The following is a 16685-nucleotide window of genomic DNA, read 5'->3' as shown; positions in this document are numbered from 1 at the left end:
TTCTAGAAAACAAAACCTTGTCTTCCTTAACCACGACTCCTTCGAATTGTGTCGGTCGAGTCAATCGATCGAAATTGACCGAACCCACTTCAGTCTTCCTCAGATGGCTTCATTTTTCAACCCACTTCATTCTTCTTGTTGAGTTCATCAGACACTTCAGCTCTGTACACATACAGTTGGGAAATGCCCAAGAACACAAAGAAGTTAACACCACTCGTAGCTGCAAGTAAGGCATAGAAGTAATCAAGATGAGACGCATTCAAGTTGTTCAAAATCCACCCTTCGCCATGTCTTTTGGTGATCTCAGAAACTTTTTGAAAGAACAAAGCTACTGAGGAAGTTCCCAATTCCAAGGGAAGTCATCATGTATGAACTGCCTAAACTCTTCATGCTTTTTGGTGCTTGATCATAAAAGAACTCAACGTTGGCTATTTGAAGTAATGCATCTGCTACTCCTGTGAGCATGAACTGAGGCAGGAGAGTGAAAATGGTCAAGGGAAGTACTTGTCCTGAGCCATTTCTCACCAACCCATTTGCTCTAGCCACGTAAAGTCGGCGCTTTTCGACTCGAGACGCCACTGTCATTACCAACACATGGAAAATCATTCCAATTCCCATTCTTTGTAGCATTGTTATTCCTCTTGGGTTTCTAGTAACTCTCTGCATTATCTTCACAAAGATCCTGTCCAGTGTCCCATGAATGAAAATAGATGCATTAACTAAGGATCAGATCTCATTTTCATCACTATTTTGGCTTAGTTCCAAAAAAGCTAAGCAAACCTGTCGTAGATGACAATGGAGAGAAGCATGGAGATGGTAACAAAAGCATATAAACTTGCAGGAGGGACTTTGAAATTGCTGCCGATGGTTCGATCAAGAGTGGTGCCTTGCTTGATGAAAAGGGTGTGTGATTGTGCCACCATTGTGCTTGGAATGAATGTGCATATCAGAATTGGGATCATTCTCAGCATTTGCTTTGTCTCTTCCACTTGGGTCACTGTGCACGATCTCCATGGATGACTTGAACCTGTTCTTACAGCAGCCTTATTCAGAAACCTACATATAAAAATTCAATCTTTCGTTTAGGGCGAAAATCCTCCCTTTAAAGAATATATCTCCATTGGTCCGAGGCCGGTTGAAAAATCCCAAATTAAATTAAAGCCATAAAAATTTATATTGAAAATGGACAATTCCAAAATAATCTGAAGATTTAGTAATTCTTAATATAGTTATGGTTGTTGGATGATGAAAGTCCCACATCGGTTAATTTAGGGAATGATCATGGGTTTATAATCTAAGAATACACTCTCCATTGGTGTGAGGCCTTTTGGGAAGCCCAAAGCAAAGTCATGAGAGCTTATGCTCAAAGTGGACAATATCATACCATTGTGGGGAGTCGTGTTCGTCTAACATGGTATCAGAGCAAGGTTGACTGTTCGACGCCCGGGGAAGGCCCCCGAAGGAGCCGTTCCCAGTCCGTCCCCCGGCCGGCACGCACCGACCCGCTCTCGCCGCGGGAGTAGCTCGAGCAGTCCACCAACAGCCGACGGGTTCGGGACTGGGACCCCCGTGCCCAGCCCTCAGAGCCAATCCGCCATCCCGAGGTTCGACGGTCACTATGATCATTGGGCGATGTTGATGGAAAATTTTCTCAAATCAAAGGAGTTCTTTGATATGGTGGAAACAGGTTATGAAGAGCCAAAGAAGAGGCAGAGGTCGTGAGAGAGGCAGTCGAGAAAGAAGTGGAGATGTTGGCAGGTCAGCAGACCTAGTCAGAAACGATTATGACAACAAAGGCAAGAGACACTCTGACAAGTCTAAGGTGGAATGTTACCGATGTGGACGCCTTGGACATTACAAAAATGAATGTTATACCAGGCTCCAGGCTCCAAAAGAAGAAAAGAAATCAATCCAATTTTGTGGAGAGAAGAGAAGAAGAAACATTATTAATGTCATTCCATGCTATGAAGGTTGCAGATCAAGGTGTATGGGTCGTAGACTCTGGATGCAGCAATCATATGATAGGTTGTAAGAAATTCTTCTCAACTTTAGATGAAAATTTTCATACTACGGTCTCTCTTGGCAACAATTCATCTCTCCAAGTGATGGGGAAAGGAACCGTAGATATCAAGACTAGAAATGGCTTTGTAGAGTCTATTTCTAATGTATTCTACATTCCTGATCTGAAGGCAAGGGTATGTGATCACATTCCAAAATGATGAATGTGAAATTTATGACTCCACAAGAAGCATGGAGCGGAAGAAAACCTGCAGTAGACCACTTTAGAATCTTTGGGTGCATAGCATATGCACACGTTCCTGATGAGAAAAGGAAGAAACTTGAGAACAAGAGTTCGAAGTGTGTGTTCCTTGGAGTAAGCGAGACCTCTAAGGCATACAAGCTCTACGATCCTTTGACAAAGAAGGTGGTGGTGAGTCGTGATGTAGTCTTTGACGAAAATAAGACTTGGACATGGGAAGAAAAGATCACTGTGAATCAGCAGATTCCTGTAGATCTTGACGAAGAACAAACTGAAGCTCCTATTCAGCCTCACTATGAGCATGGAGAGAGCTCATCACAAGCTCAACAAGAAGAACCAGTAGAAGAAAATCATGATCATAATCAAAGACATCCAAGAACAAGAAAAAGACCAAACTGGATGATTGATTATGAGATGGATTATGGACAGTGAAATCAAATCCATAGAGAAGAACAAGACTTGGGAGCTCACTGATCTTCCTAGAGGGCAGAAAACAATCGGAGTAAAATGGGTTTTCAAAACCAAGTTGAATGAAAACGGTGAGGTGGATAAGTACAAGGCGCGACTTGTTGCAAAAGGATACAAGCAAAAGTATGGAATTGATTATAAGGAGGTATTTGCACCAGTGGCACGTCAAGACACTATCAGGCTCATAATTTCTATTGCAGCACAGAAATTTTGGCCTATTTATCAACTTGATGTGAAATCAACCTTCTTACATGGAGAGCTTCAAGAGGAAGTATATGTGGAGCAACCAGAAGGTTTTGTTCAAAAAGGCAAAGAGGAACAAGTATACAAGTTGAAGAAAGCTTTGTACGGTTTGAAGCAAGCTCCGAGGGCATGGTACAGTCGCATTGATTCTCATTTTGAAAAGATGGGATTCACTAAATGCCCGTATGAACATACGTTGTATGTGAAAACTGAAAAGGGAGGTAACATTATCATTATTTGCTTATACGTTGATGATTTAATATTTACTGGCAATAATGAAGAATGTTTGAATTTTGTAAGAAGAGCATGATGAAGGAATTTGAAATGACAGATCTTGGCTTGATGAGATATTTTCTTGGAGTAGAAGTTACTCAAACTCCCACATGTAACTTTATCTGTCAGAAGAAGTATGCTCAAGAATTACTTGAAAGATTTAAATTGGATGAGCGCACATTTGGAACTCCATCAGAATTGGGTTTAAAGTTGCACAAGGACATTGACGGGCGAGAGGTTGATAATAGGTACTTCAAACAAATTGTGGGAAGTTTGATGTACCTAACTTCAACAAGACCAGACATCATGTATGCGGTTAGTATGATAAGTCGTTACATGGAGCATCCAACGGAAAAACATCTCAATGCAGCAAGAAGGATACTTCGTTATGTGAGAGGAACCTCTGATTTGGGGGTGTTCTACAAAAAAGGAGATGATCCGAAGATAGTTGGCTATACAGATAGCGACTATGCAGGTGATATAGACGATCGTAAAAGTACTTCAGGAAGTATTTTCTTGATGAGTTCAGGAGCTATTTGCTGGTCTTCAAAGAAGCAACCTATTGTAACACTCTCAACGACAGAAGCAGAATTTGTGGCAGCAGCAGCATGCTCGTGCCAAGCAATTTGGTTAAGAAAAATGCTTGAAATTCTTAATCAGAAGCAACCAAGTACGACGATTATATATTGTGATAATATGTCAACTATTAAGTTGTCTAAAAATCCTGTGTTGCATGGAAGGAGCAAGCACATCGATGTTCGATTTCATTTCTTGCGTGATTTGTGTAAAGAAGGCATTATTGAACTCAACTTTTGCCGAAGTGATGAACAAATCGCAGACCTATTCACAAAGCCCTTGAAACAACCATTGTTCGAGAAGCTCAGAAGAAAGATGGGGATATGCAGAATCCAAGATGTATATCAAGGAGATGAAATGAAGTCCTAAACTGATTTCCGCAGAATTCAGTTTAAGGGAGGGTGTTGAAACTAATAATAGCTAATAATAGAATTTGAATTAGTTACGGAAGAGAAGGAGGAGGTGAATTCAAATTCATCCACAAAATCATCCACAAATCTCCACAAAAATCTCAACCAATTCCGGGAATCCCCCTATAAAAGGACCTCCCTCCCCATCACTCAAATCACTCCTCCTCTCAATCTCAATTCAGTTTTCTGTTGTCACCAACAACTGGATACCATGCCCTAAACTTAGCCGTGTCAATAGATTGACAAATCCTTAAATGTCGAACAAAGGACTCCAAAAGGAGTCAAGCCTCCTCGAAGGTATGAAGGCAGTCAAAAATGACTAAGACTCCAAAGGAGTCGAGCCTCGATTAAGGGGAGGCGTGCTTTGTTCGAGGGGAGGTGTTGGATGATGAAAGTCCCACATCGGTTAATTTAGGGAATGGTCATGGGTTTATAATCTAAGAATACACTCTCCATTGGTATGAGGCCTTTTGGGAAGCCCAAAGCAAAGCCATGAGAGCTTATGCTCAAAGTGGACAATATCATACCATTGTGGAGAGTCGTGTTCGTCTAACATAAGCCTTCTTAAAACCTTAAAATCTGTCAATTTCCGGCACCGCCGTTGACCTGAGAAAGTGTGTATGTTGGATTTACAGTGTACGAACTGATTGATAGGATGATGTTCAATGGGATCGCCGCCAATCTGATTATATATTTGACCACCAAGCTGAATCAAGGCACTGTCACTGCCTCTAACAATGTCACCAATTGGACTGGAACAGTTTGGATTACGCCGATCTTCGGGGCTTACGTCGCCGACGTGTTGAACACAACTCACTGTGGGAAACACTCGCTCTCTTTATTAAGACCAATCGAGAAGAGAATACAAGACACTCTGTAGAATACTTCTGCTTTTTATTGTTTTTAGATTTCTTAGATGAATAACCTAGGTAGGGTGGGGGTATTTATACTAAGAGTAAACAATCTATATTTAACCAATCTAAATCTAGACCTAACCGATTTGAATCTAGACCTAACAAATTGAATCTTTCTCCTAAAATATCTACATCTCTTTCTCCTAAAATCTCTACTAAAATAAATATACTGGGCTCGTACAATTAGGCTTGACTCTATTGGGCTAGTACAATTATTGGGCTTGACTCTATTGGGCTAGTGATGATATTTCAACACTCCCCCTCAGCACTAGTCCTCATTCGCTGCATCATGTTGAGCTGACAGCGAAAGCTCTCATGTTTGCTAGTATTCAACCCTTTTGTAAACAAGTCTGCCACTTGGTCATCTGTCTTGATCTGCTGCATCTCAATTTCTTCCTTTAGGACCTTCTCTCTAATGAAATGGTAGTGCACCTCCACATGCTTTGTTCTAGCATGAAACACTGGATTTTCTGCAAGGCGAATCGCAGATTGGTTGTCGCAAAGAAGTGATATTGGATAGTCAATTTTCTGGTGCAAATCTTCCATCAAGAGTTTTAGCCATGTACTTTCCTGGGCTGCTCCAGCCGCTGCTCTATACTCTGCTTCTGTAGTTGATAATGATACTGTTGGTTGTCTCTTGCTACACCAAGAAATTGTTCCCGAACCAAACTTGAACACATACCCAGTGGTTGACCTCCGAGTATCGTGGTCTCCTGCATAGTCAGCATCACAGTATCCAACTAGCTTGCAGTCTTTGCTTCTTTTGTACAAAAGACCATAGTCGATTGTACCTTTGATATATCTCAAGATCCGTCGAGCTGCATCCAGATGAGGCTTCTTTGGACTTTGCATGTATCGACTCATAACCCCAACTGCATACGAGATATCAGGTCGAGTTAAAGTTAGGTAGATAAGACTACCTACTAGTTGTCGGTACGTTGTTTCATCGTTCAACTCTTTGCCTTCATGTGCACAAATCTTGGCATTTATCTCCATCGGTGTTGAAACTTGCTTGCACTCTAACATGTTGAACTTCTGAAGCATGTCTCTGGTATACTTTTGTTGGCAGAGAAACAGTCCTTCATCTGTGCGATCAACTTCTAGGCCTAAGAAGTGTTTAAGCTCTCCTAGCTCTTTCATCTGAAAGCGTATTGATAAATTTTCTCTTGTTTGATAAATTTCTCTTTCATCGTCCCCGGTGATAATCAAATCGTCCACGTAGACCAACACAATTGTCAAATTTCCTTCTCTTTCTTTGATGAATAGGCTTGAGTCTGCATGCGCAACTGAATAACCACTTTGGGTAAGAAATTCAGCAATCTTACCATACCAAGCTCTCGGTGCTTGTTTCAGTCCATAAAGAGCTTTTCTAAGCTTGCATACATAATTAGGATTAGCTGCACTCTCAAATCCCTTTGGTTGGTTCATATAAATCTCCCTGTCTAGCTCTCCGTGCAAGAAGGCATTCTTCACATCCATTTGCCACAGTTTCCAATCTTTACTTGCTGCGAGTGCTAGCAGAACTCGTACGGTAGTAATCTTTGCCACTGGACTGAATGTTTCATCATAATCTAGTCCATATTGTTGAGAAAATCCTCGAGCCACGAGTCGAGCCTTGTATCTCTCGATTGATCCATCCGGTCGACGCTTTATTTTATAGACCCACTTGCAAGAGACGGGTTTGATATCTCCTAGTCTTGGCACTAGTTCCCAAGTTTGATTATGCTCCAAGGCTATAATTTCTTCCTCCATCGCTTTCTGCCAAACCGAGTTTTGTGATGCTTCTTCATATGTCTCTGGTTCGTAAACTCTATCTTCTACAATAGCTGCATTTGCATACTTAGGATTTGGCCTTCGGATTCTATTTGATCGCCTAAGTTGTTGATGTGTTGTTTCATTTTTATCAGATTCGCTTGATTGAGTCACCTCCTGCTTGTCAATATCAATGTCGCTTGGATTTTCAGATGCATCGAAATTTGATTGAATTTGTGTAGTTTGCTCCCCCAGCTTCTGTTGTAGAATTTCTTCAATGTTTGAATCTGATAAGACTTTCTTCTCCGAGGACCACCATGTAGATGCTTCATCAAAAACTACATCTCTTGATGTATAGTATTTTCCACTTGTTGGATCACAGCACCTCCATCCTTTTCTTTGATTGTCGTATCCAACAAATACACACTTGACTGCTTTCTTGTCAAACTTGCTACGTAGATGGTCAGGCACAAATACATAGCAAACACAGCCAAATACTCGGAAGTAACTAATTGTAGGTTTCATATCCCATAGTATCTCAAATGGTGAGACGAACCCTAGCTTTGGTTGAGGAAGCTTGTTGATCACATGGGCAGCAGTTCGCATAGCTTCAGCCCAAAATCTTCCTGGAACGTTCTTTGCGTGTAACATGCTTCGACAGGTTTCTGCAAGGTGTCGATTCTTTCTTTCTGCTACACCATTTTGTTGTGGCGTGTTGGCACATGTAAATTGACGTCGTATCCCACACTCGTGTAAATATTGATCGAACTCATCTGACGTGTATTCTCCGCCATTGTCTGAACGTAGACAACGAATCTTCGCTCCTACTTCTCCTTCGACCATCATCTTGAATTCTTGAAACTTTGAGAACGTGTCAGACTTTTCTTTCATAAAGAAAATCCACACATATCTTGAGTAGTCGTCAATAAATGTCACCATATACCGCATTCCGCTGATCGATGCTTGTTTGACTGGGCCGAACAAATCAGAGTGAACTAACTCTAATGGTTTCTTTGCTTTGAAACTTGACTCTTTGTATGGTAATTGATGAGCTTTACCATACTGACATCCAGCGCAGACAACGTCTGTTTTGACTTCCAGTTGTGGTAGACCTTTGAGCATAGATTTCTCCATAATCAGCTTCAACTTATGGTAGCTAATATGTCCCAATCTTGCATGCCATAGATCTGTCGTCTCATTCTTTCGGGTCTTGTCAACATAGGCAGACTCTGCAGATAGAACGTAGACAGACTCCACTCTTCGTCCTTCTATCGTCGGCTTTCCTATTATCTTAACATCTTGATAAACTTTTACATCTTCTGGCCCAAACAAGACATAGCTTCCTGATGTTGTTAGTTGTGACACTGACAACAAGTTCTTCTTTATACCCGGTACATGATAAACATTATGTAGCGACACTGTATCAGACTTATTGCCAGGCATGATTGTCGTATTGCCGATTTGAGCAATTGATAACTGTGTGTTATTTGCTGTACGTACCATACGACTTCCTTTGTACTCTTTCTTGTCTTGCAATTTTCTCTGATCGCCAGTCATGTGATTTGAACATCCTGAATCAACGATCCAGTCATTCTCATAGTTGATATGGTCTTCCATTGTCGCCATGAGTGCTAGCTCGTCTTCTTCTATGGGACATAGTACCTCTGCATCCCATTCATCTTCTATCTTCTTTTTGGATATTGCCACATTGTTTTCAATGGTCTTTTTCCTGGACCAACAATCTCTAGACATATGGCCCTTTTTCCCGCAGTTATAGCAAATACCACCAAATCTCGTTCTTTGAAAACTCTTGTTGTCGTTCTTCTGAGCTCTCTCAGGTTGTGCAATCCCTTGGTGGCTTCTTCTTTTGTCACCATTGTATCCACGTCTGGTAGACGGCCTATTATTGCTCTGACTTTCACTCGTGTAGAGTGCTTCTTCACCCTTCAACGTGAAGCCTCCCATTTGTTTAGCCATGGCTTCTTGGCTGGCTAACAAATTTTCGAACTCTACCAGTGATGGTTGAGTGGGCCATCCTTGTACAGCAGCAATGAAGCTTCGATATTCTGGTCGCAATCCGTGGATTATAATCCTCTTCATTCGAGATTCTACAATGGCGGACTTTGGGTCTAGTTCAGTAATCTCCCGACAGATCGATTTGACCTTGTGGAAGTACTGAGCAATCGTCATATCACGTTGTGAAATTGACAACAACTCATTCTCCAGAAGTTGTAGTCTCGTATCATTCTTCTTTGAGAACAACATCACGAATGTGTCCCATGCTTCTTTCGGTGTCTTGTCATCCCAAATATGTTCTAACATCTCTTCTCCGATGGTGGTCTTCAAGGCAAACATTGCTTTGCCTGCTTTGATTCTCCATTTGCGCAAGGCGTCGTTAGAATCCTCCTCTGGCGGCGTAGTTTCACACCCGCCAACGATCTCCCAAAGATCCTGTCCTTGTAAATAGGACATCATGCATGTTGCCCACGTGTTGTAGTTGTTGTTGTTGAGTTTCTTAATTCCTCCAACGATTTGGAAATCACTCATCGTGTTGGCCATACCTCAGTAATACCAAACAAGTTCTTTTGACACAAGACTTGCAGAGTCACAGACTTCTCACGACACAAAAGAAACTCACTCACCACTAATCTCAAGAAATCGTTTCTGATGTGGAAGATCAGGCAGAGCTGCAACCACAGAGCATACTAAGGATTCCAAGAGATCAGATAACCTACACTAACCTCGCTCTGATACCAAATGTTGAACACAACTCACTGTGGGAAACACTCGCTCTCTTTATTAAGACCAATCGAGAAGAGAATACAAGACACTCTGTAGAATACTTCTGCTTTTTATTGTTTTTAGATTTCTTAGATGAATAACCTAGGTAGGGTGGGGGTATTTATACTAAGAGTAAACAATCTATATTTAACCAATCTAAATCTAGACCTAACCGATTTGAATCTAGACCTAACAAATTGAATCTTTCTCCTAAAATATCTACATCTCTTTCTCCTAAAATCTCTACTAAAATAAATATACTGGGCTCGTACAATTAGGCTTGACTCTATTGGGCTAGTACAATTATTGGGCTTGACTCTATTGGGCTAGTGATGATATTTCAACACGACGCTCATCTCGGCTGCTACCGGACCTTCTTCATCTCCTCCCTCGCCTCCTTTATGGTATGGTTCCAATTAATTGAGTTTTAAATATTAATATTTTTCTTATTAATACTATTTTTTAAAAGGAATATATATATATATTAATTATTTTGAGTTTAGTATTTATTTCATCTCGATTTTTATCTGTACAACGACCTGAGTGACCCAAATAAGGTTCACAAACTCAACTCTACTCGAGTTATAGAACTGAGTTGAACGTTGTTCATTTTTTTTTTTTGAAGTCAATACACATCACATTAATAACTAAAATCTTATAAAATTTGAATATTTAACATTTATCAAGTGCATGGATAACATATGTTACAAATATCAAGTATTCTTGATTTTTTATAACAATTTTTAAAGTAATCTAAAGTTAGATTAGATTATGAACTAGTTCAGGTTGATCGGATTAATCCAACCAAAAAAATTTCAATCCACGAACAGAAATGAAGCCGATTGAAGATGAGAATAGCATCGATTGGTGAGAGGATGTTGGGCGCTAGAGAGAGTTGACTGTGAGATCTCGTATCGATGAGTAAGAAAACAAAACATTTTTCACAACATTGTGGAAATCCTCCCCACGTTCATAGACACGTTTTAAAAATAATTCGAAAGAAAAAACAAGACAATTATCTGACGGCAGATTTGAGTGGTTGGAACTGGTATGCGTTGATTTGAGAAATTTGTTACATTCCACAGGCAATGTCTCTTCTAACGGTAGCAGTGTCAGTGCCAAGCCTACAACCGCCGCCATGTTTAGAACCCAGTAAAGAAAACTGCCAACAAGCCTCCAAATTACAGCTGGCAGTGTTCTTCGGCTCGCTCTACATGTTGGCAGTGGCCACCGGCGGCACCAAACCCAACATCTCGACAATGGGCGCCGACCAATTCGACGATTTTCATCCAAAAGAGAAGTCCCAAAAGCTCTCCTTCTTCAACTGGTGGATGTTCAGTGTCTTCTCCGGCATTCTCTTTGCCTCCACCATTCTGGTTTACATTCAGGACAATGTCGGGTGGAGCTTCGGCTATGGCATTCCCACCATCGGCCTCGGAGTTGCCATTCTCATATTTGTTGCCGGCACCCCCTTTTATCGCCATCGGCTCCCCAGTGGAGGAAGCCCCTTCATTAGAATGGCTCGTGTCATTGTTGCTGCTGCGAGGAATTGGAGGGTTCCTCTTCCTAATGACCCAAATCAACTATATGAGCTTGAGGTTCAACAGTACTCAAAGATTGATTTCACTCCATCCTTCAGGTGACCATTGTTAGACGAACACGACTCCCCACAATGGTATGATATTGTCCACTTTGAGCATAAGCTCTCATGGCTTTGCTTTGGGCTTCCCAAAAGGCCTCATACCAATGGAGAGTGTATTCTTAGATTATAAACCCATGACCATTCCCTAAATTAACCGATGTGGGACTTTCATCATCCAACAGCTTATACCAACGATGAAGGAACACGCTTTCCAGCCACCGGTGTTGGACCGGAGAGTTGGGCTGCCTTTCCGATCGACGGTTCCGTCTTTCGTGTAGTCGTCGAGGCCGCTCTCTTGATCTTCTGCTGCTGCCGCCGCCGCCATTAATGGGTTTGAGGAACTGCGTGGAAGCTTTTTGTTAGTATTTGTATATGTTTATTGAAATATGAGACCACATCGGACCACCCCTTTTATATTTTTTTTATATACACTAACCACCGCAAAAATAAAAAAATAAAAAGAAATGTAAAATAAAAATATTTAATTTTTTTTAATAATCGAACCAAATCATATTATTTTATTAGAGATGTCTATTTAACTCGTGAGATTGAGAATATGAGAGATAATAGGGAGAAGATATTTAGTCAACTAAACGTGATCGGAACAATGTACCCAAGTTCCACCCACACCCGAGCCCATAAGAAAAGATTCAAGACCCAACTGAGCTTTGGGAAGAAGAGTAAAGGACTATAAGTCCAGAACCTCACTCGACTTGAGTCAAGATGGTCGAGGTTAAGGATGTTGAGATGATAAACTAAGTAGGATGGAGGGGTATGTATATTACCACAGTCAATCTATTATTTTCTTAAATTTATTTCTAAAATCCCTCAATCTGGCTGGTGATAACATTTTAACGGAATCAAAATAGACAGTATCTATTAGTGGTGGACTTGGTGGGCTTAACTGTCACAACCCGATCAATAGAGACTATGATGGACTCGATTCAACCTATTTCCAATCGTTAAGAAAATGACCTAAAGCAAAAACCTAATATATTAATATAAAATATATAATCGTTATAATATTTATTTATTTACTTTATTCATTTATTCTCGTTGGACAAAAACCTAATAAAAATAAAGAATTAATTCACTATTAAACACTGATATATTAATTATAAGAATAATTTAATGCACCACATGCAAATATTCATGCTTATATAAATTATTCAATAATTATCTGTTTTCCTCCTGAAGAAAGTATACTATTGGTGATGTCATTTAATAAATTTAGTCAAATTGGTGACTATTAATTTATTTCCACCTAATGTTTGACCTTTTTTATTTTAATAACTTTATAAACCTCTCACGCAAATACTCATAAATTCAAATAATTATTTACATTATATATAAAATTTAAGTTTTGTTATTTCATTACAAATATTTGGAAGATTCTGAATCTCCCAACTTCGTCATGGCAAACGTATTTAAATTATTATTTCAATTTTATATCTAATTTTAAATTATTTGACCATGGGTTACATTAATCCAATAAAAAATGAGTTTTGAGGTTACTAATGACAACACGAGAATCGACCCAGAAAATATATTTCGTATATTATGTAAGAAAATACATAATTAGATCGTTTGTATCTTCCTACTGACCACCATTAAAAATTTAACAACTAACCATTGAAAAAAAAAACATAAGGATGGTTAGTAGGGAGTAGAATGACTCGATTCAGTTATATCTTACGTAACTAAGTGTGAGTGTGTTTTTCACTGAATGGCTTCAATTTCTTGTCCTTGAGTTCGTCCGCGAGTGCTTTTATGGAGCCAGAAACTTCAGCTTTGTAGACATAGAATTTGGAGATGAGCAGGAAAAGGAAGAAGTTGATGGCACTAAGAACTGCCAAGAACGCATAGTAATAGTCAAGATGAGAAGCATTGAGGTTGTTCATGATCCATCCATTGCCATGTTTGTGTGTAATGCTAGACACTGTTGAGAGAAGGAAACTGCTTAGGAAGTTTCCAATTCCGATGGAAGTCATTGAATAGGAAGTGCCTAAGCTCTTCATGCTTTCTGGTGCTTGATCATAGAAGAACTCAATCTTTGCTACCTCTGTGAATGCATCTGCTACTCCCACAAGCATGAACTGAGGTAGCAGAGTGAAGATGGTTAAGGGGAGGGCTTGTCCTGAGCCGTTTCCCACCTGCCCATTTTGTCTAGCCACATCAAGTCTGTGCCTTTCCACACGAGATGCGATTATCATTATTAAAACATGGAGAATCATTCCAATTCCCATTCTTTGTAGCAGTGTGATTCCTCTTGGATTTTTGGTTATTCTCTGCATTATCTTCACAAACAACCTGTCAAAAGTGAAAGGGTTCGAATTATTAGGTAATGTAATAGCATAAGACTACTGCTAGTATATATTGTCCGTTTTAGCTTGTACATATTGGCGTCAGCTTCACAGTTTTAAAATTCTTCTATTGGGGAGAGATTTCCACACCCTTACAAGAAATGTTTCATACTCCTCTCCAATCGATATGGGATCTCACAATCCACCCCTTTTGGGGCCTAACGTCCTTCTTGTTGGCACACTATACGGTGTCTGGCTCTAATATCATTTGTAAAAGCACAAACCCACTTGTCAATTTTGCCTGTTATGTATTACCGTTAGTCTCACGATTTTAAAACGCATCTACCACACCCTTATAAGGAATGTTTTGTTCCCCTCTCCAACTAACGTGGGATCTCACAATCTACCCCCTTTGGGACCAGTGTCCTTGCTGGCACATTACTCGGTGTCTGGCTCTGATACTATTTGTATCTATCCAAATCCACCGCTAGCAAATATTGTCTATTTTGGCCCGTTACGTATCGTTGTCAGCCTCACAGTTTTAAAACACTTCTACTACGATGAGGTTTCCACACACTTATCAAAAATGTTTGGTTCCCCTCTCCAATCGATGTAGGATCTCACAATCCACCTCCCTTGGGCCAGCGTCTTTGCTGGAATACCGACCGGTGTTTAGCTTTGAGACCACATTTATAATAGCCAAAACCCACTACTAGCAAATATTGTCCGCATTGATTCGTTACGTATCGTTGTTAGCTTAAGAATATGTTTTCACACCCTTATAAAAAATGTTACGTTCTCCACTCTAACTGACATAGGATCTCATTCTAAACCATTTTAAGTATACAAACTAAACAAAGTACCTGTCGTAGATGACAACACTGAGGAGCATGGAGATGGTGACAAAAGCAGCTAAACTTGCAGGAGGGATTTGGAAGTGGCTGCCAATGCTTCTATCGAGAGTGGTGCCTTGCTTGATGAAAAGGGTGTGTGTTTGTGCCAACATCGTGCTTGGCATGAATGTGCATATCAAAACTGGGATCATTCTCAGCATCTGCTTTGTCTCTTCCACTTGGGTCACTGTGCACAGCTTCCATGAATCACTTGACCCTCTTCTTATAGCCGCCTTGTTCAAAAACCTGCTTATCATTGCATAAATGGTCACGTATGCATATCAAGCTGGAACTATCCAAGTCTAGAGCTATCATATTGTCATTTTTAGACTTTCTCCTTCACGCTTACCCTAAAAAATTTTAAAACGCGTATGTACGGGAGAGGTTTTCACACCCTTATAAAGGGTGTTTCGTTCTCCTCCCCAACCGATGTAGGATCTCACAATCCACCTCCCTTCAGGGTCCAGAGTCCTCGCTGGCACTCATTCCTTTCTCCAATCGATTTGAAACCCCCATCAAATCCACCCTTCGAGTCCCAGCGTCCTTACTGGCACACCGCCTCAATAAGGGTGTGTAAACGGCCTTTTTGCTGGCACATCGCCCGGTGTCCAATTTTTATACCATTTGTAACATCCTTGAAACATCTCCCTAACAGACGCATTTTAAAAACCTTAAGGGTAAGTCAAGAAAAGTCTAAAAAAGACAATATTTGTTAACAATGGGCTTGAGCCGTTACATAAGCCTAGTTGGGAGAGTGAGAGATTCAGACCTCAAGGATGGAGTGGAATCAATCCTAAAAGCTCCTTGCTTGGCATACTCTTCAAAGCCAAGTTCATGGAGTTCTTTTGGGTCATTAGGAAGAGGGAGCCTCCAATTCCTAACAGCAGCAACAATGACACTAGCCATTTTTGTGAAGGGGCTGCCAGTGGGGAGCTTGTGCCTGTAAAAGGGTGTCCCAGCAACAAATATGAGAATGGAAATGGCAAGCCCAATAGTGGGAAGGCCATAACCCAAGCTCCACCCCACATTGTCTTGAATGTAAACCAGAATGGTGGTGGCAAACAGAGTGCCAAAGAAGATGCTGAACATCCACCAGTTGAAGAAGGACAGCTTCTGCGCCTTCTCTTTTGGATGGAACTCGTCGAACTGGTCGGCTCCGATCGTTGATATGTTCGGTTTCGTCCCTCCGGTGCCAAGTGCTAGCATGTAGAGTGCACCGAAGAACACGGCGAGCTGTAACGTAGAGGCTGGCTTACAGTTTCCTTTGTTGACATCCAAACATGGCGGTGGTTTTAGGCTCGGTAATGACACTGCTAGCGTTAGAAGTCCCATTCCCTGTGAATTCATAATGGATAAAATAATTCAGTCGTCCAAGACATTGATAGACATCACTAGACTAAAAAAGACGGTTAGGAACTACAAACTTCCATAATGTTACAATATTGTTTACTTTAAGCTTCTTCAATATTTCTTATTTATAAATTTAGGATCATTTCTTTAATTAGCTAAGGTGGATCTCAGTCCCAACAATCCTAAAAATTGACGAGAAGTTTTACTTTGAGGTGAGTTAGGAAATAACATACTGTAAGGCAGATGGCAGAGGCGATGAGGAAGGTTCGGTAGCGGCCGAGATGAGCGTCGGCGATGTAAGCCCCCAAAATAGGCATAATCCAGACAGTACCAGACCAATTGGTGACATTGTTAGCCGATGCAACTGTGCCTTGATGCAGCTTCTTCGTCAAGAATATTATTAGATTCGTCGATATCCCGTAATACGCCATCCTTTCGAACACTTCATACACTGCACATAGTTCAGACTCATTAATTTTGATAGAAGGAGGATTTGAAGAGGTAGTGAGTTAAAAGGGTGTGGTTTACCGACGATGAAGGAGCAGGCTTTCCAACGGCCTCTCTTGGAGCGGAGGACGGGGTTGCCTTTCAGATCCACCGTTCCATCTTTGGTGTAGTCGTCGACGCCGCTTTCTTCCGCCGCAGAGGCCGCCATGAATGGACAACAAGCTCTAACTTTATCCTTAACTCTCTCACTACTTGAAATTTTAAGCCGTTCATCTTATATATACTTCTTAGTCAACCCAAAAATTTATTTGACAATTACAATTCAAATATTAGGTTTTGAATCTTCCAATGCCTTATCTTCATCCACTTGCAC

General features: G+C 40.7%; 3 protein-coding genes across 4 annotated transcripts in view; 1 reads left to right on the top strand and 2 right to left on the bottom strand.

Moving 5' to 3' along the window:
• LOC111479266 (protein NRT1/ PTR FAMILY 5.2-like) overlaps positions 1-11320 on the top strand; it is a 29596-nt gene extending 18276 nt beyond the window's left edge. The window contains exons 3-5 of the mRNA XM_023123816.1: positions 4865-5025; positions 10024-10081; positions 10763-11320. Of these exons, the coding sequence (XP_022979584.1) occupies positions 4886-5025; positions 10024-10081; positions 10763-11320 (756 nt within the window). The 5' untranslated portion in view covers positions 4865-4885. The remainder of the gene's footprint in view (positions 1-4864; positions 5026-10023; positions 10082-10762) is intronic.
• LOC111479267 (protein NRT1/ PTR FAMILY 5.2-like) lies at positions 117-1626 on the bottom strand. Its single transcript, XM_023123817.1, has 4 exons — positions 1412-1626; positions 781-1056; positions 333-682; positions 117-220 (listed from the first exon to the last, which is right to left on the bottom strand). The coding sequence occupies exons 1-4, from the start codon at positions 1624-1626 to the stop codon at positions 117-119; spliced, it is 945 nt and encodes a 314-aa protein (XP_022979585.1).
• A 1531-nt stretch (positions 11321-12851) lies between the features above and the next one.
• On the bottom strand, positions 12852-16556 carry LOC111479112 (protein NRT1/ PTR FAMILY 5.2-like). Of its 2 annotated transcripts, none has more exons than XM_023123598.1 (5): positions 16394-16556; positions 16099-16316; positions 15285-15850; positions 14486-14761; positions 12852-13629 (listed from the first exon to the last, which is right to left on the bottom strand). In XM_023123598.1, exons 1-5 carry the CDS (start codon positions 16518-16520, stop codon positions 13020-13022), a joined length of 1797 nt encoding a protein of 598 aa, XP_022979366.1. In that variant the 5' UTR covers positions 16521-16556; the 3' UTR covers positions 12852-13019. The 2 variants fall into 2 exon arrangements, with proteins under 2 accessions (XP_022979366.1, XP_022979367.1); XM_023123599.1 differs by having other exon boundaries at positions 16398-16536.
• Positions 16557-16685: the final 129 nt, after the last annotated feature.

Source organism: Cucurbita maxima, unplaced genomic scaffold, assembly GCF_002738345.1.
Source record: "Cucurbita maxima cultivar Rimu unplaced genomic scaffold, Cmax_1.0 Cma_Scf00005, whole genome shotgun sequence".
NCBI classification, from domain to species: Eukaryota; Viridiplantae; Streptophyta; class Magnoliopsida; order Cucurbitales; family Cucurbitaceae; genus Cucurbita; species Cucurbita maxima.
Note: the sequence above shows the minus strand (reverse complement) of the source record. Positions and strands in the feature narration are given on the sequence as shown.

Bases quoted from the DNA above. Each gene is read 5' to 3' on its own strand.
- LOC111479267 (XM_023123817.1), bottom strand. From the start codon at position 1,626: ATGATCATAGTGACCGTCGAACCTCGGGATGGCGGATTGGCTCTGAGG. The intron at 1,057-1,411 runs GTTAGACGAACA...TTTTATATGTAG, and splicing joins CAACCTTGCTCTGATACCAT to GTTTCTGAATAAGGCTGCTG. The intron at 221-332 runs GTAGCTTTGTTC...CCTTACTTGCAG, and splicing joins TGGAATTGGGAACTTCCTCA to CTACGAGTGGTGTTAACTTC.
- LOC111479112 (XM_023123598.1), bottom strand. From the start codon at position 16,520: ATGGCGGCCTCTGCGGCGGAAGAAAGCGGCGTCGACGACTACACCAAA. The intron at 14,762-15,284 runs GTCTGAATCTCT...AATGATAAGCAG, and splicing joins GATTCCACTCCATCCTTGAG to GTTTTTGAACAAGGCGGCTA. The intron at 13,630-14,485 runs GTACTTTGTTTA...CACTTTTGACAG, and splicing joins AGTGTTGTCATCTACGACAG to GTTGTTTGTGAAGATAATGC.